Source organism: Suncus etruscus, chromosome 11 (assembly GCF_024139225.1).
Source record: "Suncus etruscus isolate mSunEtr1 chromosome 11, mSunEtr1.pri.cur, whole genome shotgun sequence".
Lineage (NCBI taxonomy): Eukaryota > Metazoa > Chordata > Mammalia > Eulipotyphla > Soricidae > Suncus > Suncus etruscus.
Window position 1 is genome coordinate 72,779,872 of NC_064858.1, and position 27,264 is coordinate 72,807,135.

General features: G+C 42.5%; 2 protein-coding genes across 2 annotated transcripts in view; one reads left to right on the forward strand and one right to left on the reverse strand.

The window, feature by feature from the left end:
• Positions 1–27,264, reverse strand: part of BCL2L13 (BCL2 like 13) — a 1,170,396-nt gene that overhangs the window by 5,854 nt on the left and 1,137,278 nt on the right. The gene's annotated exons all lie outside the window — the stretch shown is intronic.
• E2F7 (E2F transcription factor 7) overlaps positions 4,678–27,264 on the forward strand; it is a 35,036-nt gene continuing 12,449 nt past the window's right edge. Inside the window, exons 1-3 of the mRNA XM_049782956.1 lie at positions 4,678–4,764; positions 20,430–20,705; positions 24,761–24,929. Coding sequence (XP_049638913.1) covers positions 4,678–4,764; positions 20,430–20,705; positions 24,761–24,929 — 532 coding nt within the window. The remainder of the gene's footprint in view (positions 4,765–20,429; positions 20,706–24,760; positions 24,930–27,264) is intronic.

Consider the following 27,264-nt stretch of genomic DNA (forward strand, 5'->3'; position numbering starts at 1 on the left):
CTTTGCTAAGTGTGATGATAATTTTTCTCTATGTGTTTCTTAAAGTTTTACTTTCAAATTGTAGTATATGTTAATACATTTGTTACTGCATATCTCTCCAAGTCACCCAAGCACCACCAGAACCATCCCATATCTCATTGAACAGTAGCCTCCAAACACTGTCTAGTTTTGTCACCTGCCACTGAAGAATTTTTATTTCTTTTAAAGTCAAATTTTATGCAAATTACTTAAGCTCAAATTTTCTTTATGATAATTATTTTCTATTATTTTCTTATTATTTTACTTGCAGCTTTTCTTAGTCCTTATGCATCAGGAGTGTCTTATAAATAAACAACTGACAGACAAATGAGTCAGGGCTGAGTTTGGGGTGCATGCCTTATATATAGTCAGACCTGGTTCAGCCGTGGCATCACATCATAGAGTTTGCCCTTGGAGGCCCCTGAGCACCACCAGGTGGCCCAAGGAATCTCCAGTACTCCAGGGCATAGTCTGCTCTGCATCCTTGGCCCCTGCCTTGAACCGCTGGCCAGATTGGCCAAAAGTCTTTGAGCCTGGTCACTTAATTCCCTTTGTACCACTTGGGAGGATCCCCCTTCCAAAAATAATGCCAGCTTGGGGGAACATGGGATTTAGTGGATATAAGTTTCAATTTAGCAAGATAAAAGGGTGTTTAAAATGATATTGATAGTGACTGTGTAACAAAATGAATGCCTTTAATATCAATGAACAGTCCACTTAGAAAGGAAAAGACTATTGATGTTGTTACATTTACTTTACTGCACTCTGAAAGATGAAGAAGAATGTTTTCAAGGCATTTATACTGTTTAGAAAATAAAATAAACAGGGCACAACAATCAGGAGGGCACTTGTTTTGCCCAAGGCAATGATAACACTTTTCAAGGACAAATAAGGAACAACAGATCCAAAAGTCAAGGTACTTGTCTCACATGCCTGATGGCAGTTTTCTACTCTTTTCTAATGTCTATTGAGCAAAAGAATAATTAGACACTGTTAAAAGAAACTATTTTCTTTCATAAACTTTTTCTTTTTTTGCAAAAGGGACATACATGGCAATGTTCAGGTTCTGCACTCAGGAATCAATCCTGGCAAGCTCAGGAGACCATATGCAATGATGGAGTTCAAACCAGGGGCAGCTCCATGCAAGGCAAACATCCTCCCCACTTGGGAGTAAGTCTGGAACACTTGCAGAAGTGCCACATCAATCTTCCCCAGAAAACAATTTCTACCAGATGCTGGAAAGCATGGACAGGATTGAAAACCAAGCACTTCTCAGATCCTAGGGGACATTTTCCATCTAGGTAGGCTACTACAACGTTGTGAAGTCAATGACCATTTAGGCAAAAATAATAAAGAGCCACTAGAAATGACCGCACTTCACATAAAACCTGGTTTTGACATTTAAAATTAAGGACCCCCACACCTTTCGACATTAAGAAATAGGGTAGATGTCCTCTTCGAGTGTATCTGAATTTGATGCTTTATTCCAAAATTTGAAGTCAGTTCCAACTTGTGATGGGTTGACTTTCAAAGTCCAGTTTTGGGGCCAAAGTATCAGTCCTTCAACAGAAAGTCTGTTTTATGTTGAAATGGAAACTGTATTTTTTTCCTGGATCAGACTTTGTGCTTCTCTGCTCTCCAGGGATGCTGAATCACAGCAGCAACTCACACAGTCAAGGAAACAAACAACATCTCCTGTGCAGTCTGTGTTCTAACTTTCAGTACAGCAATCAAAGGACATGAGATATTTAGCACTGGACAGCAAAACTGTCTTTGTATTAAATGACGTTGTCAAACTACAGACAAATATTAAACATTGTGTTCACGTTCAAGGGAGGCCAGGTTAGGTTAAGATGCTTAGTGAATCCGGCGTATTAAGTGAGATTTTTGGTTTAATAACACTTTCGATTTCATAGGGGTTTTTCAGGATGTACACACATCCTAAGGAGAGAAAGACTGGTTCCCTGTGAGGTTGAAGGCAGTGACAAAAATTGGCGCCCTTCCCACCATTTGCCTTGAATTCTGGAGCTCTGGCCCTACTCTGTCGGTCTAAGTTGCTCATCCACCACCTCAGTCAAGATCAGGCCATGGTCAAAAGCCAATATTCTGTGTGATGCTCTAGCTGAGTTCTCAATCACTGCTAATGTGTTGAAACAAAGTCGCTGAATATCTCACCATCACCAACACTGGTGCTTGAGTTTTCTTCCCAAAGGGAGATCACCAGTAGGACCTTGCCCTTTGGTTGTGGCGCTCACACATATTTAGGGTTGCACAGGGACAGAAATCACTTTGCCACCCGGATTGGATTAGATTCGGAATATGTCGAAGATTGAACTCACAGCCTCGAGTTTATTGCAAACAAAGGCTCCTCAAACAAAACCAGAGTTGGGGAAAAGCCATTTTTGCCATTCCTGAGGAATTGCTGTCTGGGGGGAGAAAGTGGAGGACAGAGTTCTTGGTTCAGAAAAGATAACCAAACCCTGTTTAGAAAGTGTCTTCTAAGGAAATATCTGTGGGACTGCTTCAATGAGGCAGAATAGTAGAATATTCTACCAAAGGACCTACGAAAGGGCCAGCGCCATCCGAACATGGAATAGGAACATGGGGGCCACTTTAAAAGACGTGAAAGCATTTACTAGCCTCCTGAAACACAAAAGGGACATACGCTTACAGTTTAGGAAATGGAGAATAGTAATGACTTCCAGTAGGGATCATACAGAAGTATTGGTTATTTCATTTTAACAAAAGATCCACACGTAGGGAAAAGTAGAGAACCCCATTTTCCTTACCGGTCAACTTTAAAGGGTTCCAAACAAGGCCGGCTATTAAAATACACACCAGGCTGTTTTTTTTTTTGGGGGGGGAGGGGGAGTGATGGTATATTTTAAGTGAGAAACTAGGAGTTAAAATCACAAATCCAAAACATCGAGGCAATTAGCTGGATGGCTTTCCAGAACGCTGGTTCAAGCTGCAAAGCGTGGCTTAAGAAGGCATTTTGGAGGGGGTGGGAAGGGAACTCCACCAAGAAACTTTTCCACTTTTGCACAAATGCTCCGGGGCGGGTGTGGGGTGCAGACCGCGAGCGCCCCTTTCCCCCACGTTTGCAGGACTAACCGGCGCGCCATCTGCTCAGGACTCCCGGGCCACACCCGCGTGAAGAGGTCGGGCCTGGGCAAGTCCAGACACCTCGGCGTGCGTGCAGGTTGCCGGGGGCGGCGTGGATCGTTTTTCCCAACCCATCTGCTGTCCCCACCTCCTGGCTGTGCGCGCTATCTACGGGCGCGGCCCAGCGGGGGAATCGGGGCTGGTCTTTGTGCATCACAAAAGGGCCTTGCAGCACTCTTAACACACCCCCACACACGAGCGCGCCCCCAGCTTGGGCTTCGCGCGGCCCGATCGGTTCCCCGGGTCGGGGCGCGCAGGTATTCCGGAAGGCGGCGGCGCCGACGCGGCATCGCGGGGCGGGTGCGGCCGAAGCCCGCGGCTCGGAGCGCCAAGTCCCCACGGGGGCGGGGAGCCCGGGCCGTGCCGCCGCGCCATTGGCCGAAGCCGGCCCCCGGCCCCCGCTGATTGGCCGACGCTCAAATTCGGTCTCTCGGCGCCAGACTGGGAGTTCCAGCGGGGACCGCGGGCTGGGCTGGAGGCGCGTTAAGCTTGGCTGGTCGGGCCGGTCCCTGCGGACCTAGCTCGGGGCTGCAGGGCGCAGCTTTCTCTGACCCAGGCTGGGCGAGGATCGCACCCCGGAGGGCTGCTTGGAGATCCCGAAGGAGGCGGGAAACCAACGCAGAGCGGGAGTAAGTGGAATGGGGGGCCCCCCGCTTCTGGAGGGGAAGCGGGAATGGGAAGGCCGGGGACCCCTGCGGGTCGCGCTGCCAGCCTGGCCAAGCACTCCAGCCCCTGGGCTTTTCTGCCTCCAGAGCCACCTTGCCTGGAGGGCTCCTGGCTCCTCTCCCTCCCCTGTCTTTCTGTCTGTCTGTCTGTCTGTCTGTCTCCGTCTCTGTCTCTCTCGCTCTTGCTCTCGCTTAACTGGTCTCTCTAAAGTTGGGCAGCCGAGCGGACCTGCTCTTCCTCACCTTTTGCAGCAATTAGTTGCAAGATTATCCTCGGTTGCAAGACTTTAATCTTGGGTTGTAAGAATTGCAAGATTCCCTTGCCTGGGAGGCCTGGGGCTGGGCGAGCGTGCACTGTGGGTTTGCTCCTGCTATCAGGTTTCTTTCCCTCCCGGTTCAAAAAAAACCCCTCAAAGCCGAATTCCTCCCAGTTTCTTTTGCGCCAAAATTAACTGACCTAGGAGAAGACCCTGGGCTTTCGGACCAGACTTGCCCTGCTCCCTCCTGACTTGGTAACACTTTTGGTCTTTTTGCTTTTCATTAAAAAACGGCCTGATTTGGATGGATTTTATCTTACTTACTTTATTTTATTTTTTACCTTCCCAAAGCACCTAAAGTTGCTTTAGGTGTTTGTGTTCGTTCAGGTGCATGGTTTTTGTTTGGAGTTTTAGAGATAGTTGTGGATTCTCTTGGGAATTTCCAAAAATGTGTTTAGGAAAGGGAAGTTCATGTTCAAGAGCTCATAGTAGTACATTTTTTTTTTTTTTGTTATTGGAGGCAGAAATACCTAACTGCAAAATCATCTTCCATTGTAAATTGTGCTTTACAGATGGAGGTTAGTTGTTTAACGTTGAAAGACCTGATCCACTCCAGGCCGCCCAGACTCGATTTTGAAGATGGAGAAAACGCTCAGAAGGTAAGTGCACTTAAACTCTTCCAGGTTTGTGATGAAGTCTGATTCAACTAAAACTTCCCAACATAACCCTTGCACTTTTCTCATAAACAGTGTGTGATGAAGATTACAGAAATGCATATTGGTCATGTGCAGGCATCCCAACGTTACTGTTAAAAATCAGCTTTGGTGCAGGGAGTGATGCTAGACTAGACCTTTTTTTTTTTGGTCCTAATTTATTTGAAAGATGTTCTGGGCTCCAGAGTTGGAGTTTTGTAATCCCTCTGGTTGCCAGTGGAATTCACTCATTCTTTGTTGGAATGTTAAGACTCAGTTAGGAAAAGACTCTTTTGCCATCAGTGCTGGGTTATTAAAATGCTGTATGTATTAAAATGTTGTATGTGGTTCTTCACACCAGTGTGCTGTTTCTGGAGACTGAGTTATTTGCCCAATGTTATTTGCCAAGCCATTTGCCCAAGAGTATATGACCTGTGCTGACTTAGAGGGCTGTTGAGCCCACCTATGTGCTCTAAGAGCTGTTGCTCGTTTTGCACAGCCATTGCCTCACCCCACTTTTTTTTTTGCACCCTTTGTCCATGATCCTTGCTCTCCCCCCAGAACATGGTCTTAGTCATAGTAATCTGAGGAATGGGGATTGGGGAGAGAATGGGTGATGTTTGGGCTAGCCGAGTGACCAAGGATCACTTCAGGTAGTGTTGAGAGGACCAAATACTGGGGCAAAATCCAACCAGGGACAGCCACATGAAAAGCAAGAGCATTAACTCCTGTACTCTCTCCATCCCATCAACTTTAAAATGTCATTGAACCATGGGACCAGAGCCATAGCACAGCAGGAAGGGCAGTTGCCTTGCATATGCTGATCCAGGTTCAATCTCTAGCATCCCATATGGTCTTTTGAGCCTGCCAGGAGTAATTTCTAAGTATGGAGTCAGAAGTAACCCCTGAGCATGACCAGGTGTGATCCAAAAACCATGAAATACTATGCAGCCATCAGGAAAAAAATGAAGTCATAAAATTTTCCTATATATGGATGAACCTGGAAACTATTATGCTGAGTGAAATACATCAGAGAGAGAGAGTAGAATAGAATAGTCTCACTCATCTGTCGTATTTAAGAAAAATAAAAGACAATATTGTAATAATACACAGAGATCATAGAGATGAAGGCTGGAAGGACCAGCCCACAGTATGAAGTTTACCACAGAGTGTTAAGTGCTGTTAGAAAAATAACTACACTAACAACTATCATGACAATGGTGTGAATAAGAGAAATAAAATTCCTATTTCAAATACAGGCAGGGAGTGGGATAAGAGGGAGATGGGGGTATTGGTGGTGGGAATGTTGCACTGGTGAAGGGTGGTGTTCCTTTTTATGACTTAAACCCAATTACAAACATGTTTGTAATCATGGTACTTAAATAAAGATGTTATTAATAAATAAAAATAAAACAAAAATTATCATTAAGCCCATCTTTTTTTTTTTTTTTTTTTTTGGTTTTTGGGCCACACCCGGCGGTGCTCAGGGGTTACTCCTGCTGTCTGCTCAGAAATAGCTCCTGGCAGGCACGGGGGACCATACGGGACACCGGGATTCGAACCAACCACCTTTGGTCCTGGATCGGCTGCTTGCAAGGCAAACACCGCTGTGCTATCTCTCTGGGCCCATTAAACCCATCTTAATGTGCTGCCCTTACTTGCCCTTGTATCAGGAAGGTGTAAGGAAGCTGTTCACAGTGAAACTCTTCAGTGATTTTGGCAGAAGCAAACTGGGACGCCAAATCTGGTTTTAGAAACTGATTCTAAATTTGTGCAGAGTGCCATTTGAGCACTGAATTTCTTGTCTTTTTTTTTTTTTTTTTTGCTTTAGCATCATACTGCCTGGGTGAAAAACATCTGCTAAATGGGCTTTTGATGCATAATTGACACTTGTTCATTTTAAGTAGTTGTGAAAGATTGTGTTTTTCCTCTAGCTATCTCCTTATCCCCCACCCTGCCACCTGTGTTTCAATGTATTTTTGTTAGAGGAGGAAAAATGCCTGAACATTTCTCTAAAGGAAGTTTTTGTTTAGTTATGTTTTTATTTGGTTTGGGGACCACATCTGGCTAAGCTGATCTCAGAGATCACTCCTGGTGGTGCTGCTTAGGTGCTTGGATATTGTGCTGGGAATTGAATGCAAGGCAAAAAGTCTTACCCACCGTACTATCTCTCCAGCTCCTTAATGAGAACTTAAAATAAAAAATCTAAGTATGGGCCAGTGACAACGCCTAGACTTCTGAATATTATATTAGTCCAAGATTTAGCTTCAGGAGTTTCAGAGCAAACTTCTTTGTATTCCTTTGTAATTTAGAGGGAACTGTTCTGAGACATTTATATAAAGCTGGAGTTAGTGTCTACACCCCCCCATCCCCCCCCCACCCCCGGTCAAGTAAGGATTTCCAGGTTTATTGGGACACCTGGATTTGGAGTCCATGAAAGCTGGGCTTGATTTTTGATTTGCTATGTAGTAACTATGTAACCTCAAACAACTATATTTATTCAGTCTTATAACAAATATTTATGTTCCAGGTGCTGGGGAGACAGTAGTGTATTTAATAAGTCTCTTAGCCTCTTAAAGCCTGCTTTTTTTTTTTTTCTTTTCTTCTATGTATTGAAGCTACTAAATTGTTCCTCTCCCTTTGTGTTTTGTGAAGAGCCTGGCAACACTTAGTGTTCACATTTTACTCACTTTAAGCCAACAGATCACAAATAAATCTAGTGCAGGTCCCATTCTCCCTTACCTGAGCAGGTCTTCCAGAAACTGCTATAACTAATTGGCATGACTGTCATTTGGTAAATAAATGTTAGGAACAAGCACCCAGCAGAATTGAGGAGGAAGACAGACAATCTGGGGGTGTCCTGGGATAGTTAGGGAGCTTCCCAGGGGAGATCCTGGCTGGGTTGGATCTCAGAAAAAAACTTTAGTGAGTGGGTTACAGAAAAAAGTCAAAGAACAGCTCAGAACAGCCCAAAGTGAGTGATGTTGAGTTGTTGCTTCTTAAATCCTTTGAGAGATCCCCAAATGCCAATTGGCATTGAGAGCATTTATCATTTTCATTCCTAAGAAGTTGACGATGTATTTATGGGGCCATCCAAACCAAACAGTTGAACACTTAGCTCTTCAGTACTATGCTACTCTAACCTACCAGTGCTGGTGTGGTAAAAGGGTTTTGGGGCCACGCCATACCCATGGGAGCTAAAGGGTGACCTGCAGCTCTAAGGAGCAAACTCAGGGCCTCTCGGATGCAAGGTGTTTGTTCCAGCCTTTTGTAGTATCTCCTTGGCCTGCGGTACCTCTTTTTGACTGTCAGCCAACTGACCAAGATTTAGTAATATTACCTTATGGCTATATCTTCTGACCTCTTGCAGAGAAGTTTATTTTCTCTAACTAGAATCTATAATTGTATTACCCAAGTATCCTGGTTCCTGTTGTGGAATTAGAACTTAAGATTCCAGTCTTTAATTGTTGCCAGTGCCTTTGGGGACAGCTAAAATAGAAATGATGGTTTGGGATCCAGATGTGAATGTGTGTTTGAGCCATTGGGAGGATTTTGTTTGTGTTTGAGTACTTTGAGGCAATCAGTGCTAAGGCTTAGGGAAAGAAATAAAACCAGTTAAGGAATAAAAATAAGGACAATGTTTCAGACAAGTCCACATTCTGGACTGTCAGTGTTTTCTGAAGGTCTTCCATTTCTTTGGGAGATTTTTTTTTTTTTTTTTTTGGTTTTTGGGTCACACCCGGCGTTGCTCAGGGGTTACTCCTGGATCGGCTGCTTGCAAGGCAAACGCCGCTGTGCTATCTCTCTGGGCCCTTTGGGAGATTATTTAAGGAAGGTGAATTCAGTGCCAAGTGGCAGGCTTCCAGGAGGTTGAGAAATCGGTCACCAGGGTGGAGGGAAGGTTACAATGGATTGGTGTTAGAATATTGAATGCAAGAAATAACTGTATTGTGAGTAATTCAGTAAACTATAATATAAAGAACTTTAGTTTAAAAATTAAAAAGAAAAGTGAATTTTATTTTAAATATATCTACACAGTCACAGATCTCAGACTGTTTGGGGAAACATTGAGGATTCCACCTATGTGTGGGTGTCAGACTAATCATACATGCAGGGGACAGGACCTCCTGTTCTTCAGGGCTCCATGAAAAGGTGCAATGTGTCAGCTTTGTGTCAGAGTTTTTCTTTGAGCATCCTGCCTAGTGTGTGATTTTGTTGTACAAGTCTGTCTATGCAGGAAGCGTGGAGTTGCTAGACATGACTTTGGTTTTGGTTGCTAGACATGGGTTAAACATGGGTCCTAGCAGGATGTGAATAGTGAATTTACCTACCTACAGTCTGACTCATCTTAGAACCACAATTGTGAGTGTGCAAGTGTAAGAGAGTCCAATTAGAGGGGGACAAAGACTGGTACTGGAACCGTTGGGAACAAAGAACCTTTTTTCTTTTTTTTGGTTTTTGGGCCACACCCGGCAGTGCTCAGGGGTTTACTCCTGGCTGTCTGCTCAGAAATAGCTCCTGGCAGGCGCAGGGGACCATATGGGACACCGGGATTCGAACAAACCACCTTTGGTCCTGGATCGACTGCTTGCAAACGCCGCTGTGCTATCTCTCCAGGCCCCTGGAAACAAAGAACCTTTAAAGTAGACAGTGAAGGAAATCAAAGTTGTAGGAAGAGCATTAAGAGAGAAATCCTAAAGCTGAGTGTTTCCCTTTTGAGGGCAAAGAGGAATTGGTGGTTTTAGCCATTGCTGTTTTGTTTTGCCAGGAGCAAAATAGCTAGGAGCACTGGCCTGGAGCAGACCAGGGTTTAGGCTTCTCCAGGAAGCAGGGACAGTGCTCCTGGAAATCTCATTTTCTGGGACGTAAGCTCTGAGGGCCTGGGTTGGTTGGTAGCAAGAATGAGATGCTCCTTGGCATGCAGACAGGGCATGGAGCCTCATACAACAGGCAGGACTGTTTGTGAGCAAATGCCTAGCTTATGACATGTACAACCAAGCCAAGGCTCAGATGGACAAACACAGCATGGGCAACTTTGAGAAGAAGCTGGTTTGTTGTGAAAGCAAATATGCCAGCTATGCATAGACAACGAGGAGAAGGAGCTAAAAAAAATGGTGCCCAAGGATGGGGAAGGAGACTAGACACGGAGCCAGGAAGGGGAAAGGAGACTAAGTATGGAGCTTAGGGATGAGGTAGGAGGCTAGACATGGTGCCCAGGACCTAAATGGGCCCAGGACTCCAGACTCTCTGATGCATGGGATCAGAATAAAACAGGATTTCTGGGTGATGGGGCACTTTCTGGGACTGTACATTCATGCTGCTGGTTGGGTGAATCCTGTCAAGGTCATGTCTGCACAGCTCTGCAGAGGGTGCAGGACTCTGATTCTCCATCTAATCCTACCCCAAGCATCTCTGGTGGCCAGTGCAAGTATCCAAGTCTCCCCTCTTTCTGCCTGCCTTCCTGCCTGCACCTGGGTCTCTGCTGAGGAAGCGGTTTCCATGATGCTGCACATTGCATGTCTTGAATATGACATGGGTTTTGTCAGTCACACACCTATCAGGGAGTACACTTGGGACCCATGGGTGTAGAAGAGTAGGCCACACAACTGCAACCTCAGTTTTCCCCAGAGTGAGCTCCTGGAGAGCTCTGAGTGGAGCCTTAGGTAAGAGCAGAATACCAATATCTTATGTCCCTTGGAAGAGCACTGAGGGGCCAGGTCCCCTGTCAGGGATGCAGTTCCCAAAGACTCAACCAGGACTAGACACTTAAAGCAGCAAGGAATCCCACTCTCCACAACCCCAGTGTCTCCTTCTTTAATATAACTATTTACAGGAAAACACCTTCATGTTTTTATTATTTGGTTTGGTAGTGCTCAGGGGTTATTGCTCCCAGGCCTGTGCTCAAGGATCATTCCCAGAGAGGCCCAGAGGACTGTATGCAGTGCTAGGAACCAAACTTGTCAGCCACAGGCAAGGCAAGAGTCCTATCTGCTGGCCTCTCTCCAATCTCCCTGAAAAGAGTTTTGTTAAAATCACTACTCAGTGATTTTTGGGTGCAGGGAAAGGAGAAACAAATACTTAACTCACCCACTATCAGACTCATATAAGGAGGAGAATTTGCTCAGGTAAAGTCAGAATTTCCTTCCTAGATAAACTGACTTAATTTAGTGGAAAGGAAGTTTTTACTCTTCTAATAGTTCCAAATGTGGGTTTTCTATATATATGTGGTCCTCATTAGCCTTCCTTATCTTCCAATGATCTAATTGTCTACTCAGAAAGTATACTGGGAGGGGTCAAGGCGATAGCACAGCAGAGAGAGTGTTTGCCTTGCATGTGGCTGATCCCAGTTCAATCCCTTATGGTCCCTAAGCACCACCAGGAATAACTGCTGAGGACCATCAGGTGTGGCCCAAAATCCAAAAAAGGAAAAAAAAGAAAAAAGAAAGAAAGTATCTCAGGAGACAGATATAAGTCCAAAAACTGGTCAGCCAGGGGCTGGAGCGATGGCTCAATGGTAAGGCGTTTGCCTTTCACGCTGCTGACCCAGTACGGACCATGATTCAATCCCCCAGTATCCCATATGGTTCCCCAAGCCAGGAGCGATTTTAGAGCACATAGCCAGGAGTATCCCCTGAACATCACTGGGTGTGGCCCAAAATCCAAAACCCCAACCCAAAAAAAAAAAACAAGACAAAACAAAACTGGTCAGCCACTTGCAAAAAAACGAACTCAGGGGGCGCTAGAGGTATGGTGTCTGCCTTGCAAGCGCTAGCCAAGGAAGGACTGCGGTTCGCTCCCCCGACATCCCATATGATCCCCCCAAGCCAGAGGCACTTTCTGAGCACTTAGCCAGGAGTAACCCCTGAGCATCAAACGGGTGTGGCCGAAAAACCAAAAAAAAAATAACCAACAATAACAAAAAAATGAACTCAGATCTCCATTTAACACCATGCACAAAGGTCAAATGAAAATGGACTAAAGACCTTGATATCAGACCCCAAACCATAAGGTATATAGAACAACACATAGGTAAAACACTCTTAAGACATTGAGTCTAAAGGAATCTTCAAGAAGGAAACAGCACTCTCCAAACAAGTTGAAGCAGAGATAAACAAAAGAAGCTTTTACACCTCAAAAGAAATAATGCCTAGGATACAAAAGCCACCAACAGAATGGGAGAAACTATTCTCCCAATACCCATCAGATAAGGGGCTAATATCTAAGATATACAAGGTATTGACAGAACCTAACAAGAAAAAAAAAATCTAACTTGGTCAAAAAATAGGGAGAAGAAATGAACATACACTTCTTCAAAGAAGAGATACAAGTGTCCAAAAGGCACATGAAACAATGCTCCACATCACTAATTATCAGGGAGATGCAATCAAAACAACAATGAGGTACCATCTCTGACAGACTGACAAACATCAAAAAGAACAAGAACAATCAGTGCAGGTGGGGATGTGGGGAGAAAGGAACTGTCATTCACTGATGGTGGGAATGCCATCTAGTTTAGCCCTTATGGAAAACAGTATGGGGATTCCTCAAAAAACTGGAAATTGAACTCCCATATGATCCAGCAATACCACTCCTAGGAATCTACCCTAGGAATTCAAAACGCAATACAAAAACCCCTCCCTCAAACCTATATTTATTACAGTACTACTTAAAATAGCCAGACTCTGGAAACAACCAAGATGCCCTTCAACAGATGTATAGCTAAAGAAACTGTGGTATCTAAACACAGTGGAATATTATGCAGCCATCAGGAGAGATAAAGTCATGAATTTTTCCTATACATGGATGGACATGGAATCTATGCTGTGTGAAATAAGTCAGAGGAAGAGAGAGAGACACAGAATAGTCTCACTCATCTATGGATTTTAAGAAAAATAAAAGACATTATTGAAATAATTCCCAGAGATGAGGGCTAGAAGGACCAGCTCAACATATGAAACTCACCACAAAGAGTGGTGAGTGCAGTTAAAAGAAATAACTGAACTGAGGATTATCATAACAATGTCAATATGTGAGGCAAGTAGAAAGCCTATCTCGAATACAGATGGGGGGTGGGGAGGGAGATGGGGGCATTGGTGATGGGAATGTTGTACTGGTGAAGGGGGTAATCTTTTTATGACTGAAACCCAACTACAATCATGTTTATAAATAGGGTGTTTAAATAAATATATTTTAAAAAAAAGATATAAGCCCAAGAACTGTTAGCAAACTTCAAAATATTAGAACAGACCTTGGGAATTAAGCACTTAGTAGTCTCTAATACTTTGAACTCTGCGGGCAGTGGTTTCTTCTACCTGAACAACAGAGGATGCATTTGTGCAACAAAATCAAGGGAGACTCATTCGTCTGTGGTGGGAGATCCATAGTCCTTGTGTGAAGGAAGCCAACATCCCAACATGCACAAGTTGGAAAATCCAAATACCCTCTGCCTGTAAGCCAGGGATTGCTTGAGACTCCCAACTCTGAGGAATTGGCATTACCCAATACTCCAGTTGGTGGGAGTTGTGGAGGCTAGGGGTGTTTTTGCAGTCCTTAGTTCTGTGGCAGATCACTGTATTAGAACTAGTGGATTACACATGCCCAGTTTAAGTGGAAGCGTCATGTCCCAATTCCAGTGGATTGGAAGGGAATTGGAGGAATACAGGTCTAGAAGGAAACACCTACACTGGGAATAATCTACACACAGTTATGGAGATTAAACAGGTTTAGGGACTTCCACTGAAAGCATTCTTTTTACTAGCCCTAAGCCCACCAAGCAAAAAGTTCAGTAGTGGAAACAAAAACTGCAATCCACTTCTCTCTGAGACCCTGGAGCTTTATTGAGAACCCAAAGACCATACCCAGAGGAGAAAACAGGTAGTCTAAGGCACCAATTCAAAAGGTGCTTCAATCCAATGGTGCTTCCATCCATGAGTAACAAGCATATCCTGCAAAGCAGCAGTGGTTGCAGCATCTTCTTCTTAGAGTAAGGGCAGGAATCAGGCTGGAGGTGGGGATTCCTGAGGAGTTAAGAACTGAGGGGAAAACGGGTTAATGAGGGGCTGGGTCAGTGGCAAAAGTGGTAAGGTGTCTGCCTTGCCTGTGCTAGCCTAGGATGGACCACAGTTCAATTCCCCAAAGTCTCATATAGTCCCCCAAGCCAGGAGTGATTTTTGCGTGCATAGCCAGGAGTGACTCCTGAGCATCACCAGGTGTGCCCCCCCAAAAAAAAAAGGTTAATGAGGGAGAAATATAAATCGGGAGAGAGTGAAAGGAACAATAGAAAAGGATTTGTAAAGTGGTAAGGGAGGAAGAGAAATAAAGGGCTATAAACAACAGAAAGGACTATATACAACATAGATGACATTATGCACAAATGCAAATGGACATTAAAACTGGCACGATGTAACAGGTCAAAGTGCTTCAAAATATAAAGTCAGCATGTCAAATGGAAAAGTTTTCCTCCTAGTAGGAGTAATCATCATTGATAAAAGAAAACTTTGCTGAAAAAGGCTTCATGGTTTAGAACAGGGATCGGCAACTTGCGGCTCTTTTGAAGCTTTGCCATGGCTCCGACATCAGGGCTGATACCAGGCGGCTGGGAACTGAATCACTGAAATATTTTAATTTGCACAAATTATTTTACATTGTTAAGTGAAAAAGTTATTTTTTTTCTTCAGATAGACAGCTAACTTCAGATCCTGTATATAGCATTAAGAAACAACGTATGCAGTGCTATATTTGTTTTAAATGTCAGGATGGTTTTGAGGCTCCCAGTTTTTTCCCCCTTCGGTTGCAGCACTCAGGTTTTTTCCCCCCCTTCGGAAATGAGTCCAAGTGGCTTTTTATGTCTTAAAGGTTGCAGACCCCTGGTCTAGAATGTACATAGAACATCCGTAAGGCAATATGGTAATAGCACTGTAAAAAAGAGTCTACACAGGGGCTGGAGAGATAATATGGAGATAGTGTGTTTGCCTTGCATGCAGAAAGACAGTTGTTCGAATCTCGGCATCCCATATGGTCTCCCGAGCCTGCCAGGAGCTATTTCTGAGTGTAGAGCCAGGAGTAACCCCTGAGCACCGCCAGGTGTGACCCAAAAAAACAAAACAAAACAAAAAAAAAGAGTCTACACAACAGATTATCATATTACAGGTCTCAAGCATCCATGTTCCTTTCCCGAAGGCAAACTTGAAAAGAAGGGCATATGAAATAATAGAAAACTAGCATGTATTAAAAACAAATTGCGGGGCCGGGCGGTGGCGCTGGAGGTAAGGTGCCTGCCTTACCTGCGCTAGCCTAGGAGACGGACCGCGGTTCGATCCCCCGGCGTCCCATATGGTCCCCCAAGCCAGGAGCGACTTCTGAGCGCATAGCCAGGAGTAACCCCTGAGCATTACCGGGTGTGGCCCAAAAACAAAAAAAACAAAAACAAAATAAAAACAAATTGCAAAATCATACTCAGAGACTAAGCACTGCAGCAAGAGTCTATGGCATATAGATGCCTTATCCAGGGATATCTGTGAAGAGAAACATTAGATCATACAAGCAGGTATAATCAAATAGAAATGAATAAATTAAAATATTTGTTAAGACATTATCATAATGAGCACTGTATTAGGAATCCAACAGGATATGTCACTATTGTGAAACTAGGGTGTCCAAACTAAATCTCTGTGATCACTGTGAACAAAAATGAAAGGTTCTTATAAACATAATAGAATTGAAATTTAGACACTAAAACAGTCTAATAGTGAGCACTGTAGTGGGAGTCCATGGCTTCAAAACGCATTCTGTGACTGTTTCTGTTGGTAAAACATTAGAACATTATTATAGACATCTAGAAAAAGCAGTTAGTTGAACACTTGCCTAATTTACGCAGCTGTATATGTTGCTGCAGGTCTCTTTGAAGTATGAAAAATAATATAAGCTGATGATTATAAGATGACTTGGGGATTTCTGAAATCTCTTGATCATAAAATTTAAACCAATGTTGTCTTGCTACATTGGCTGTGCAATGACCCTTTTCTATTTCACCACAATGGTTTGAAACAGAATAAGTTGTATTCTTCAGGGTAGTCCTTAGAATCTATAGTGTACTGTAACAAGCCAACATTTTCTGAAGAAAAGTGCACATAGGTCTGTAGTTTTTCATCTGATTGCCATCATAGGGAAAGCATTTCAGCTGTATTAGTAGTACAGATGGTAATTTTTTTTTTACAGATGGAAATTTCCAAATTTCTGTCCTTTTTAAAAAATTTTGCTGTGTGTTTCAGTGACTACAATAAACCCTATTATTGTCTCTCAGCTCTTCTTTGATAATAATTAAGAAAACATGCATTTATCTGTAGATAAGACAAGGATAAAAGAGTGAAGATCTCAAATGAGGTTCTTCGTGGCATATGAATCATTGAACTGTGGCTTTGAACTGGCCTTGTGAAGGTGTTGCAATAATATGAGGCATTGTGCTGTGGATTTGAACAGGCCTTGGGAAAGTGTTGTAATAATAGACCCATTAAACTGCTTGTGTCTCTGCCAAGCTTGTTTTGCACCTTTTGAGTAAACAGGATGATCACCATTTTCCTCTTTATGTCTTTTCTGCCTATCAACTTTGTTCATGTACTGATGAAGATCATCATCAGGAAGGGGGGGGGTGGGTAGTGATGTGTTAGTCTGCTCTCAATTGCTTATGCAAATCATTCCCCCAGTGGTTTAAGGAATATGGAGCTACTTGTGTAGAAAAAGAACCTGTTGATTCTCTAGCCCCAAGCGCCTTGGTCTCTGACAAACAAATGCTGGAGGCAAAACACCACCTATTCCTTCCAGCCTATAAGGTATCCTGCAAGGATACCAATTTCAGAACCAATGTTTGAAAGCAATCACAGAAACTTTAGTGCCAGAGTCAAACATTCCTTCAAACTTTCTGCCCTGAATTTCAAGGGTTAACATTGGTTTTTTTCTTCTTTAAGCTTAATAATAAAAGTTATTAAGGGGTTAGTAGAAGTGTCAGGTTTGTACTTCCAAAACTCCTAGCCCTGGTGTGTTCTGATTTGCTAGGCATAACATAAGGGAGTAATAAAATCTGAGTTATGTTTTCACCTTTTATAAAGTCCAAACTATGGGCACAAACAGAACATTATTTCTCCAACATGGTCAGAATCTGTAATTCCCAGATGAACAGAAATACCTTTAAGAATGAGATTGCTTCTCCCTATTATCAAGCAGAGAGTTTCTGAAGGAATCAGCCCTTTTATTCCGGATCTTATGTTGTAAGGGCTAAGCTAATATTATGGTTAATTCTTCAAGAACTGTGGCTTCCACTTCAGGAAGCTGTGCCCTTGATATAGGTGCCTTTGATGAATTTATGCTGTGTAGTTTTCTTGGACTGGGCTGGGAAGCTGAGTTATTGATGAAGAAGTTACCTGATATTGTGGGGCTTGGGATTGGTCCCTGTCCCCATATCTTGAGACTAGATAATTACTGTATTTTTTGCTTTATAAGACTCACCTGTCGGGCCCGGAGAGATAGCACAGCGGCGTTTGCCTTGCAAGCAGCTGATCCAGGACCAAAGGTGGTTGGTTCGAATCCCGGTGTCCCATATGGTCCCCCGTGCCTGCCAGGAGCTATTTCTGAGCAGACAGCCAGGAGTAAGCCCTGAGCATTGCCGGGTGTGGCCCAAAAACCAAAAAAAAAAAAAAAAAAGGACTCACCTGTCCATAAGATGCACATTGTTTTTAGACTAGGAAAGCAAGAAAAAAAATAATCTAAAGCAAATGGTGCAACATGAGATGCTGTCAGGAGATGGTGGCTGGGAACAACAAGCCTGCAAGGCTGAAGTATATCCACAGCTGGTTAAACACATTTACCTAACTTTCTTTTTACATCAGAAAATAAATTTAAAAACTTTTTAAATACTGTTTTGTTAATATAAAAAAATAAAAGTAACACCAAAAATCAGAAAGTGCATTAACCTGATTGCTTGTACTATGTGGTATATCTGCGCAATAAAGAGAGCATAACACTGTGGATGTCAAGTGGTTAGTATCTGCTCTTCTCCCATACACTCAAGCATTCACTCCATAAGATGCACAGATGTTTTCCCCCATCTACAGTCGCTACGTAAATGTCCCATTTTGCCACAGTTAAGGCATCTGACTGAACTCAGTGCTGGTTTGAGACCTTTTGCAAAGTTACTGGAGATACGATAAGAAAACGAGTAACAATCACTAGCCCAGAGGAATTATTTTGCCACACCATGGGCAAAGTCCAGGTGGTATCATTGAGCAGAGTTCACTATGTCATCCTCTAACAAGAAAATGGTGTTCATTCTGGTTTTCCAGAGTTTGCCTCTGTATAGCATAGTTTATTAAAGGGGCAGTGGGGATGGGTGGGAAGAACTGGATATTCCAATATTCTTACAAGCATTTAGAAATCCCTTGACATCTCTCCCTAATGGGACATAATATAGCCTGACAATTTTCATTGGCATTTTCAAAGGCTAACGTTTTTGTCAGGATCTGTTGTGCTACCGTGTCTTCAATCTGCCTTTAGATAGCCTCTGCCAGTTTCCCCAAAAATTCTGCGTATGGTTCAGAAACTCCCTGTAAAATCTCTGCATAGCTTCCCTTAAATTTGACTTCATCAACATTTTTTTCAAGCCTTCAACACAAGCTCTATGACGAGTCCGAAAATAGCACGAGGTAATTTTGATTGCTTATTTGTTTTTGAGAATTTCCCTCTCCTAATAGCAGTCATAAGACAACAGGACTTCTGCAAACTTTCAGAGTGATTTATGCTATTAAGCTTAGTTTTAGCTCCTTCAACAAACCACATCTTCCACTTTAAAAGTTGGGAACACTCAGGCAGTATTAACGTCCTGATGGGTCCAACACCCACTGTCACAGCAGGTAACAAGGAATTCAACACAAAATGGAGAAAGTGGACTATACTCTGAGCATGCTTTCTTAAATCGACTGAGATATTCCATATTTAAACCCACATAGGTTGAAGTTTGATTGTTTTCCTGGTGGAAGGGAGCTGGTTCTGTGTCTGTGTTAGTATCAAACTGAGGATTTGTTGCTGCCTTGAGGGCAGGTGGGATTTATCCCACACTCTCTAAGGAGCTGTGGGGGAGGAGGGCAGAGTGGTGTTTACCCCACATTCTCTAAGGAGCTTTGAGGGGTGGGGTGAGTAGTAACCTTAGAGATGCGCTTTCTGACTCATCACATGGGGCTGTCACTGTCTCGTTTTCACTTGTCCCACATTCTCTAAGGAGCTTTGAGGGGTGGGGTGAGTAGTAACCTTAGAGATGCGCTTTCTGACTCATCACATGGGGCTGTCACTGTCTCGTTTTCACTTGTTTCATTTAGTAAATCAGTATCAATGGCTGGCGGCTCCTCGGCCTAGTGCCAGTGGAGAATAGTAAATTACCAGTCTCAAGGCTTTTGACTTGAGCATACTTGACTACTGGGAATGTGCTTTTGTTTTCTAAGATTAGAGACTTTTCAGAACTTTTAGGAAGCTTCAGAAACAGTTAAAAGCATTTCAAAATGCTTGGCTTGAGCTTTACACATTTCACAATACATATAAGCTATTACGCTAGTAAGACTCACTACCAGAATAACCAATATATAAAATACTACATCAGTATGTTTTATCTTGACTGTTGTAATAAAGAAGGTAGCGATATGCATGAGGAGAGGCCATGGTCCCTCAACCAAAAACTAAGCCAGTGTCATAACCTTGAACAAATAGAAGTTAACTTAAAAATCCACAGTGGAACAATCCACTTGAGCAACCACAAGACTACCCCAGGGAACATCTCACCAGTTGTAGATGGGGTCCCTGCACAAACCACCCGGTGAAGTGGAAATCTCAAGCCCCAATTCCAGGTTTTTGGAGGGATGCAGATCAGGAAGCAAACACCAACATAGGAAATAATCCACACACAAAGTTATGGAGATTAAACAGGTTCAGGGACTTCCACTGCAAGCCTTCTGTTCATTAGCCCTAAACCCAGCAAGCAGAAAGTTCAGTAGTGGAAAACTGAAATTACAAGCCTCTTCTCCCTGAGACCTAGGGGTTTTATTGGGACCCCAAAGACCACACCCAAGGGAGGAAAACAGGTAGTCTAAAGCACCAATTCAAAAGGTGCTTTGATCCAAAGGTACTTCCATCCAATGATTGACAAGCTTATCCTGAATAGAATAGAAACCCACACTCAGGGGCAAAAGGTGATCTAAGGCACTAGTCCAAAAGGAGTTTCAATCCAAAAGGTGCTTCCATCCAATGAGTAACAAGCATATCCTGCATAGGATGGAAACCCACACTCAATACCCAGTGATGCTCCCTCATTAGTGGAAGCAGTTAACAAATGAAACACGCACTTAGAAACATTATGGGCTCAGTTTTCTCTTGCCCTACATAAGCATTCCCACCTGTCACAAAACCCACCACTCCTTTTCCTCACTTCTTATTTTTCACAATGAAAAATAAGCTTCAAGACTAACAAAGACATAATGAGTCTGGTTTCTGTTGTCCTACCTGGATCAATGGTAATGTAGGGATCCTCTGGAATCACACTTCCCACTTGTCACTCTTACTAAATGCTCTCTCTCTCTCCCTCCCCATTCAAATAGGAAAATATTTTTGTTGATCTATCAAGAATGGCTCCGAAGACGCCAATAAAAAATGAACCAATTGACTTATCAAAGCAAAAGCTCTTCTCCCCAGAAAGAAGCCCCATTACACCAGTTAAGCTGGTGGACAGGCAGCAGATAGAGCCCTGGACGCCCACCGCTAACCTGAAGATGCTCATCAGTGCTGCCAGCCCAGACATCAGAGACCGTGAGAAGAAAAAGGAGCTTTTCCGACCCATTGAGAACAAGGATAATGCTCTCACAGAGTCGCTGCAGGTAAACAGGCCACACCTCTAGAATGGGTAGAGTGTTTATGTTGTTAGCAACTGGTGATCAAATCAAATTCTCAGATTTTTATTTACTCTTGAACACAAAACATTGTCTTTCCAAAGCTCTGACTTTCTAGCTAAAATGAAAATAATTTTTTATTGTGAATATTTTTTCTTTTTTTTTCTTTTTCTTTTTTGGTTTTAGGACCACACCCAATGGTGCTCAGGGGTTACTCTTGGCTCTCTGCTCAGAAATCCCTCCTAGTAGATTCAGGGAACCATATGGGATACTGGGGATCAAAGGGATCAAACCCAGGTCAACTGTGTGCAATACAAACATCCTTCCTGCTCTGCTATCATTCTGGTCCCTTTTTCTTTTCCTTTATGATATCCCTTTGGCTTGTATTCATTATAAAATGATCTTAAAGCAATAATTATAACTTTGATGTAATGAAGGAATTTTGTTTGGTTTTCTTTTTAATACTAGGACTTCTAATTGTTGCTCTGGTTTTAATAGTAATATTAAATGCTCTTAATTTGAGGAATTAAATTATATATAACCACATAAGTCATCTTTAAATTATTATGTGAGGAGTCACAGCCATATAATCACCAGCATATCTCTACTTTTTAAAAAATTTACTGATCAATATTTTTACACTGCTATCCAATTGCTATCCCAGAATTATTAAGAAAGATAGATTTAAGTAGCCCTATATTTTCGATTTTTTTTTATCTGTTGGGTGAATTTTCTAGGCTATAAAAATTCCCAAGACAAAGATATTGGAAAGAGTGAAGAGAAAAAGGTGTTTTGAGTTATAAATTGAAATGACAAAGGGAATCAGCTATATGCCACTTTAGCATGATAGAGCAGATTCTCCAACATAACTGCATACAAATTACACATTTGGGGAGAATTCCTATATGTTAAAGTCAGGGAAACTTCATAAGTTTCTCTTCCATAAAATGGCTGTCAGGCTTTCTTTTTTTTATTATTTTCAGGAGGTGCTCAGGGACTACTCCTGCCTCTGCGTGAGGAATTAACTCCTCCCAGGCTCAGGGGACCATAAAGAATGTTGAGGATCAAAACTGGGTCCATTGCATACAGGCAAACTCTCTTCCCATTATACTATTGCTCCAACTCCTTCAAAACCTTCTAAATATAACGTGGTTTTCATTTTCTTGACAGAAAAAAAAACCCAACAAAGTAAAATCACTCTTTGGGAAATTGTTAGTGATTTCTTTCATAAGAAAATGCTTTTTGATATTTTGGTATAATTAGTTTAATTTGCCACCAAAACCAACCAGTTGTTAGTTGGAATGTTTTCTTCTTCTAAGAAGTAAATGCTTAAAATTTGAGTGATCTTAAAAAATAGCCATTTAATATCATTTCTCAATTGTTTTTTTTTTGTTTGTTTGTTTGTTTTTTGTTTTTTGTTTTGTTTTTTGGGCCACACCCGTTGACGCTCAGGGGTTACTCCTGGCTATGCGCTCAGAAGTTGCTCCTGGCTTGGGGGACCATATGGGACACCGGGGGATCGAACCGTGGTCCGTCCAAGGCTAGCGCAGGCAAGGCAGGCACCTTACCTCTTGCGCCACCTCCCGGCCCCTCTCAATTGTTTTTTATTGCTTTCTGACATAAATTTTGGTCTTACAATAAAAAATACTTATTTTATATGTAATATTCTCAATACTCATAATTTTACCTTCCAACCCCCAAACCAGGTTTTAACTATCTTTCTCCTGTATTTATCTTTGCCTCAATAATTTCAAGTCACTCATATATAAGTCATATACATAAGTCATATGTATAATATTTCAAGTCACTCATATATAAGTCATATACATAAGTCATATGTATAATATTTCATTTGTTTTTTGTTTGTTTTGCTTTGACTTTTAGGCTTTTGTTATATGTGAAACTGTATAGTACATAATTTTCTGATACTTTTCTCTAAAATCCATCTGTCTTCCATTGAGTTGTAATTTGCTGGTTTTTGAGGGGGGGGCACCATTGGCAGTGCCCAAGGCAAGCTCCTTCCTTACCTGTACTCTCTCTGGCCACTATGATTTTATTTTTGTATGTTATCCTATCACAAGCCAGCACTGTTATGAATCACTTTGATGACATTTTGGTGAATTATGGATGACTTATAAGGTGACAGTTTCAATGAATTACTATTGAATTTTTCTATTTACATTGTGGTGATTGTCCAATGACGAAATGGCCTAACAACACAATTAGGATATATCTTAGAATATATTTATATATATATATATATACACATATATATATATTATTTGATATAAGTGAAACATGACTGCGCTGTGATCCATCTCCCCATTTTTTTGAGAATAGCCCTTAGGTCTGGGCTTTCCATTTGAGGTACTGGGACTATACTGCTGCATCGTTCCACAGGTTTCTCTAGGGCCACTTTGCAAAGTGTCGTGTGGTCTGAGGACCTGAGAGTTTCTGAGACTCTCTGAATATTAAAAAGTCAAAATGATTTTTATAATACATAAGACTTTTGCCTTTTCAACTCTATTTACTGGTTTTCTCATTGCTACCTGGAAGTGAATATCTGTAACAGACTGAATACAAGCAGAGGTGAGATTCCCTTTTGTTATGTCAGATGCTAAAATGATTTGGAACAGTAAGTAAAACTGTCCTTTTTTCTACGTATAGACTGTCCTTTAATTTCGGGGGGGGGGGGGTCACACCCAGTTGTGCTCAGGGATTACTCCTGGCTCTGCACTCAGAATTACTCCTGTTGGTGCTCAGGAGATCATATGAGATGCCAAGATCAAACAAGCATTGGCCTTGGCAAGGCAAGTGCCCTACCCCTGTGTGATTGCTGTAGTTCCAAAATCTCTTATTTTTAATAATCTAAGTTTTTTTTAATAGAAGAAATAGTGTGTTTATGTATTTGCTTATTTCTTTTCAATCCCTGAACCTCCATTTCTTATTCTTTTTTTTTTTTTTTTGGCAGTGCTCAGGGGTTACACCTGGCTATGCACTCAGAATTCACTGCTGGCAGGCTCGGGGGACCATATGGGATGCAGGGATTCAAACCGGGGTCTGTCCAGTATTGGCCACGTGCAAAGCAAACGCCTTACCGCTGTGTTATCACTCCAGCCCCCACCGTCTCTTATTCTGACCCCATGAACTGTTTAATGTCCTCATAGAACATGTAGAAGAGGAGCAGTGATACTGGGCATCAAGTGTTTACTTTCCTAATCTTAAGGAGATATTTCCAAGGTTTTCCCATGAAGACAGATATTTGCCTTTAAGTTTTTATAGGTACATTTTATCAAAGCATTCCTCCATTCTGAGTTTTCAAGGGCATTTCAAAAAGTCATGAAGGTATAAGAATTAATTTATCAAATGCTTCTTTCTGGAGCAATTGAAAGAATCTTATCCCTGTCCTTAAATGTGCTTATTGAAAAGCCTTTTAAGTTTTTGGACTCAAATCGGCTCCTTTTCAGATGTGAGTTGATAAGACAAGTGCACAAAATTATAAACTCGAAATAAGAGTCAGAAAGGATCTGCTTTTGTTCTATTCCATCAGCTCCTGGCTACTTGCAAAACAAAACAAAACAAAAAAAATCCAAAAAACACTTGGATGATACAGTGCAGGCCAATCCATCCCAAACCTTCATTTCCACAGAGATTATCAGATCTCTTGGAAAGCTGGGTTTGGAATGAGCTCTGCAAATTTCAGATGATAGTTAACTCAGTTCCACCCCAGACCAAGTTTAGCAAAGGCAGGAGTGTAGGAACCTATACATGATCAGATCATAGTTGTTGGGTTATTTCCCCTTTTTCTAAATCTTTCACCCAGTAGATTCAGCCCCCAATTTGAAAAGAGAAAATAAAAAACTGAGTCCAGAGAAATCATAGATAAAATATTAAGGAAATTAAATGAGGATGTCGATTTAACAGAACTGTGGGTGGGTGTGGGTGGTGGGACATCCCACTCTCCCCAAAACTGCCCGCAATTTGCATGGTCTTCGTTGGCCTTCGTAACAACCTCGTCTCTTCCCCATTTGTTCTCTCTGTAGCTTGATGCTATTGGTGACGCTGCTGCGGATGAGTTTGACAAGCAAAGACCGAGCAGGAAGCAGAAGAGCCTTGGACTCCTATGCCAGAAGTTTCTAGCTCGATACCCGAGTTACCCCCTGTCAACTGAGAAAACCACCATCTCCCTTGACGAAGTGGCCATCAGTCTCGGTATGTCCCCTCACAGCCCACAGAGCTATCCCTCACACACACACACACACCCCAGGGTGTTGAGCTGGTTTTTCCACACCTGGTGACACCCATCATTGAAGAAGGTAGGTATGACCAGGGAAGGAGCAGGAGCTTCCTTCCTATCATGCAGAGACTTCTAGGCCTGACTCACAAGTGTGGATACCGTGATAACAGACTCACATGACAGATTAATATCCTCTTAACTTGGTCTTAATTTCAGACAGGTCAAAAAAAATTTAGAAAGATCTGTTTTTGTTTTTTGTTGTTGTTTAGGTTTTGGGGGCCACACTCTGCTTAGGGATTGCTCCTGGCAGAGCTGGGAATCGAACCCTGGTGGGTTGCCTTGCTGCAAGACAAGTATCTCACCCACTGCACTATGCTTTGGTCCACCAACTCCTGCTGTGTGTTTAAAATGATGCTTCTAAGATTTCAGAGCTCCTGTGATTTCCATAATTCAGTAAGATCTGAACATTATTTTTTTGTGGCATTTCTGTACTCCCATGTCCATGCCCCACCTGCCAGGTAAGGATAAAGCACATTGAACATAACACAAACAGCTGAACCTTCTGACAAAGAGGAAGGCAGATTGTCACAGGTGGAACATGTGAGATGCAGTGTCAGGCCATATGCTTCAGACAGACCTCAGTGGGCTTGGCTAGCCCAGAATATTTCTGAAAAATTTTGTAACTGCAGGAAACAGACTTAAAACAAAAATTGCAGGCTATGACCAGCGATAGGACTGAGTCAGAGAGGGTTTTCTTTAAAGTGTAGCTCTTGCCTTTGCAGGCTGCCAGAGCTTATACACTGACAGATGGTAAGGCAGGTAGGTATGGGGTTAGCCCTATACCTGGCTCACCCTAGTGGGATCCCTGAACACAGCCAGGTGTGAACCCAAACCAGAAACTAACTAAATAAAAGTGAATTCCCCCTTTTTCTTGCTAGAACCTAGGACCCAGTAGTCCTGTCTTGCCAAAACTCAGCAGAACTAAGCAGAAAACAGTCATATCACAATTCAGAGACACTATTCACAGAGCCATTTCTCCTCTGCTTTCACTCGGTCCCTCTTCCTCCAGGTCCTCATATCAGCCTCTGCAGTGAATGAAAAGCAATTGGAATGCTTGGAGTGGGGAGGCCATTTCTGAACCTAGATGTACCAATGGGTCATGGGCAGAGAAACCTTCTCTGACTCATAGTCCAGTCCCTGTTCACAATCTGTGTCTTTTGTTTTAAATCTATGTTCTGCATCCCAAAAAGGCTGTGGCCTTGGCTAAGACATAGGTTCCTAGGAGGAAACAAGTCATACAGCTAGATCTAGCCATAGCTTATCCAATGGGTCCTCATTGGAGTTTGTAATATAATATTCTATATAAATATTAATGTTATATTATTAATAATATTAATTATATATACCCAGCTTTCCCATAGGGGCTTGAGCTGATGTCTGTGAGTGCTCACGCTCACACACACACACACACACACACACACACACACACACACACACACACACACACGACTCATCCTTTGCTTGCTGGAAAGCAGTTTCTGAAGGTACACAAGGAGGACCCTTCCTGTCCTAGCATACAGAGCCACCAGCGTCACTACCCAGAGCAGCACCCAGTTCTTAATTATCTTTGTTTACTCAGATAAAATCAGCCATGAAGTAGGCATCTCTCTAAACTTGCCATAGGCCGCCAATGTTGTTTTTGTTTCTTTGATTTTTGGGCCCATATCTGGCGATGCTCAGGGATTTCTCTCGGCTCTCTGCTCATGCTTTATAGGATCAGGGAACCATATGGGTTGTCGGGAACCAAACCCAGGTTGGCCACATACAAGGCAGATGCCCTACCCATTATGCTATTGCTCTGGCCCCTCTGCCGCTAGTCTTTTTTCTTTTTAAATAATATTTTTATTTAAGCATCATGATTATAAACCTGTTTGTAGTTGGGTTTCAATCATAAAAAGAAGATCCCCCCCCTTCACCAGTGCAACATTCCCATCACCAATGTCCCGATTCCCCCTCCTCCCTACCCCATCCCCACCTGTACTCTAGAAGGGCTTTCTACTTCCCTCATTCATTCACTTTGTTATGATAGTTCTCAATGTAGTTATTTCTCTAACTGCACTCATCATTCTTTGTGGTGCACTTCGTACCATGAGCTGGTCCTTCTAGCCTTTATCTCTATTGTCTCTGTGTATTATTACAATAATGTCTTTTATTTTTCTTAAAAAGCCGTAGATGAGTAAGACTATTCTGTATGTGTCTCTCTCCCTCTGACTAATTTCACTCAGCATAATAGATTCCATGTATATCCAT